This window comes from Arachis ipaensis, chromosome B10 (genome assembly GCF_059453495.1).
Source record: "Arachis ipaensis isolate K30076 ecotype BB chromosome B10, ASM5945349v1, whole genome shotgun sequence".
Taxonomy (NCBI): Eukaryota; Viridiplantae; Streptophyta; class Magnoliopsida; order Fabales; family Fabaceae; genus Arachis; species Arachis ipaensis.
The window spans coordinates 6,202,583-6,206,497 of record NC_142435.1 but is presented as its reverse complement, the minus strand read 5'-3'; the positions used below and the strand labels follow the sequence as shown (position 1 = coordinate 6,206,497).

The window sequence follows — 3,915 nt, the reverse complement described above, 5'->3', positions numbered from 1 at the left end:
TAGACACAGATAGGTGAGATAACTATGTCTGTGTGTGTCTTCTGTTTCTTTCACTAATGAAATTATCTCTTCTTACATGCTACACCAATCAAACAAGACCAGAGTAACAAGGTATCAAAATAAAAGCTACAATATTGTCTCTGTATTCTAATAGAATCTTTCTAATTTTATTTTTATCACTAAAAATTTGATTTGTCAAATCTAATTTGATTAAAGAATAAAACAGGCAACAAGTTCAATGGAAGTAGAATGTGTCTCTATTTTCTTTTTTAATGTTTGAGATCAGAATATATACAAAAATAAACATGGATGATGTCCTTTTTCTTTAATTATCTAGCTTCTAACATTGTCGTTGTGACTTGATTCACACTCCATATTTCATCTTGTTTATTTGAAGATGAATCAGTCTCTGGATGATTTTTTCTTGCGAAAAATCCAGGATTTTTAGGATATGACAATGATGGAACTTCATTATTTAACATTAAGATCACTGAAGACATTGTTGGTCTATCTTCTGCATGTTCTTGAACACATAAAAGTCCAATATGTATGCATCTTATAACATCAGACTCTATGTATGAATTGCCAATGGATGGATCAATCAATGTCAATACAGTTCCTTCATGCCAATGCCTCCATACCTGCAAGAACATATAATGCAATCAATAGAATATATCAATTAGAATGTTTTTCTTTCATCTAAAAAGTATTTTAATTCAGAAAAAATTCTTTCACCTACATTTCCTAAAAGATTCAATTCATCGTCATCAATGTAGAACCCTCTATTCTTCTTTCCTGTTATGATCTCCAATACTAGAACTCCAAAACTAAAAACATCAGTTTTTACCGAAAAATTTCCGTCCATAGCATATTCTGGAGACATGTAACCACTACAAAATAGAAATGTGCATAAATTATAATGAAGCTACTATATTGGATTTTTCAAGAAATAATCTAGTGAATTATTATAGAAAACTCACTATGTTCCAACAATTCTTCGTGTTTTTGCTTGCATTTGATCTTCGTCAAAAATTCTAGCCATTCCAAAGTCTGATATCTTTGGATTCATTTCATTATCTAGTAATATGTTACTTGTCTTAAGATCTCTATGAATAATTCGAAATCTTGAATCTTGATGCAAATATAGAAGCCCTTTAGCTATACCATATATAATATTGAAACGTTTTTTCCAATCAAGCAAAGGTCCTTTTGATTTGTCTGCAACATTAATTATTATTAGTTATTATTAATAGATATAAACTAATTAAGGATAACATGAAAAATAAGTATATATAATAACGATAATGATAGAGAGACAAACAAAAACAACCAAATTAAAAAAGAAAAAATAGCCTAAACATACACAATATTGAAACACACAATGCAAGTTACCAAACAAAACGGAATCCAGGCCTCTATTTTCCATATACTCATAAACCAATATCTTCTCATCCTTCTCAATGCAGCAACCAAGCAACCGAACGAGATTTCGGTGTTGTAGTTTGACAATTAACTTGACTTCATTCTTAAACTCTTCTATTCCTTGTCCAGAGTCTTTTGATAATCTTTTTATAGCAATTTCTTGACCATCAACCAATCTACCCTGATATTATCATAAGAACGATATGTTAGTACGTATATATATATATATATATATGTATGTTATGATCTAATACTTAATTTTAGTAATAATGGTAGCTGTGCATAAATTAAAGTATTAAAACAACATACCTTATGAACACTACCGAAGCCTCCTTCTCCAAGTTTATTATCTTGAGAGAAATTGTTTGTAGCAATTGTTAGAGTATCAAAATCAAACATTGGCAACTCTAAATCATCCATGTTCCTTTCAACAGAAGGCACCACCTCATTCATTAAGAAATCATGACTTCTGTGGACAAAACCTGGAATAGTGGCTATTAATAATAACCAAGGCAAATTTATTTGTGCTAGCTATACCAAAACGATATACACTACAGCTCTATTTATAGGAATTCATGTGGGGGAGATTATTATATGCATTACCTCTTGATTTTTGTTTGCTCTTCTTCCTTAAGTAACAAATAGCAACCAATCCCAAAACTAAAACAAGTGCACTAAGTGTGATGCCAATAGCCAGAACTACTCTATGATTCTTGTTGGAGCTAGTAGATCCTGTGTGTCACCAAATTGATGCATGTGTTACACTGTTACTTTCTTTTGATGATTAAAGGGTATAACTAACACTACATGGGGAGATAGATAGATATATACCTATATCAGCAGCGGCCAATCTGACATAGAGATCTTGGCCATTCTTAGGGAAGACAACCATGTCAAAGAGTTGACCAAGCCACATAACACAGCCACTTCCTCCATTTGTGATGTAGATGTTTGCATATGCAGTGCATGAACAATTCCTCTTGCACAAACTCCCACATTCATCAAGTGTCATACTCTTATTCACAAACACACTTGTTGTCTCCGGCAGCTTCATGTTCTCAAGATGCAAGAACTTGTCAGTGGAACAATTCAAACCCGTGTTCCTCACACACCCATCAGACCCATCTCTCAAGTTCCAAGCTTCTTGGTTCTTAGGCCTGAACCCCTGCATACAAGTGCAAATCGGCGAAGCATCATTGTCACACACTCCATACGAACCACACACTCTGTAGTAATCGCATTGATACGCTGGTACGTACGAGAACTTGCTCCATGTTCCTTGTATCCACATGTAGCGTTGATACTGGCCATCAGAATCAGATGTCAGGATTAACCTCGACAACAAGGAAGCTATTGTAACGGAGTAAGAGTACCACACACCATGCTCATCATAAGTGAAATTGTACTTGATTTCATTTATGTTGTCTCCCATCCCTGGGACCCCAGTGAATCTCTCACCATTCCAATCACCAGTTCGGAATATTATAGTTTGGTTTCTCCTGATGAAAATATCTGGTAAACCATGGTAATCTATCTTTAAAGTGTAGTCACCGCTTGAAGGGTCTTCACCTGCGACCTTCCATGATGTTAAGTGCTTCTCTGTTCTTGTGTCCAAGTTCCAACCAAGCTTCATCCCCGGTAACATGGTATCGGTTGGATAATCGAAGCTCTGCCATAAGTAGTTACTATTGGTATTGTCTGATGAATCCTTGAGAACAAGGTTACCTGTATCGAGGAGCTGAAGAACTGGATTCCTTGCGTTGGTTTGGTTGGAGGACCATGCGAGGTTCCCGGATGAATTGAGAAGAACAAAGTTTCCGTTGTCTCCGATCTTGAGATAGCCTGTAGAGTTGTCAATGGGGTTGTCTCTGTTTGCAACCCAAACAATTGTTTGAGGATTGATGTTGTTGTACCATATTCCGAGGTAATAGTTGGTGTTGGAACCTCTGAAGAAGCCCAGCACGAAGGTTTGGTTTTGTGACAATAGCGTTTGGTTAGTTCTGAGGATTTGTTTTCCCGTTAAAGTGTCGGTAGAGGCTGGTGGAGTGATGAAGAAGAGGCTAATAAGAATGATGATGAGGTAGTTAAGGTGGTTGAAGAAGATTCTCATGTTGGTGGAAAGTTAAGAGTAGTGTGTGATTGATTGTTGTCGTGATCGGTTGGAGGATAGTATAGAAGAAGCTAATGCTGTTGACTAATTCGTTAATTTCTTGATAGAATTGTTCATCAAGGAAGCAGAACAAGCTGACCGGCATTTATTTGCCTCTTTAATATATTCCTTTACATCATATATCTGTTTTGACTTTTCTACCAAGAATTAGCGTCTTCCACAATTCGTAATTATCTTCGGTTGATGATGCTACATCAACATAATTAGAAGAATGTTAGGGACAACAGATTTTATAATTTGTAGTTATTAATTAGTTATTAGTAATTTTTTTAATGGTATGAAATTACATCTAATGATAGAGAATTATTCATTTTTCTTTTATT

At 34.9% G+C, this 3,915-nt stretch overlaps 1 protein-coding gene across 2 annotated transcripts; it reads right to left on the bottom strand.

Annotated features, from left to right (window-relative positions):
- Positions 1-237: 237 nt before the first annotated feature.
- On the bottom strand, positions 238-3,683 carry LOC148579039 (receptor-like serine/threonine-protein kinase SD1-8). 2 transcript variants are annotated; one of them, XM_088504593.1, is made up of 7 exons: positions 2,254-3,683; positions 2,026-2,154; positions 1,732-1,904; positions 1,393-1,603; positions 981-1,218; positions 740-890; positions 238-641 (listed from the first exon to the last, which is right to left on the bottom strand). In XM_088504593.1, exons 1-7 carry the CDS (start codon positions 3,530-3,532, stop codon positions 330-332), a joined length of 2,493 nt encoding a protein of 830 aa, XP_088360719.1. In that variant the 5' UTR covers positions 3,533-3,683; the 3' UTR covers positions 238-329. The 2 variants fall into 2 exon arrangements, with proteins under 2 accessions (XP_088360719.1, XP_088360717.1); XM_088504591.1 differs by having other exon boundaries at positions 1,732-1,916; positions 2,254-3,641.
- Positions 3,684-3,915: the final 232 nt, after the last annotated feature.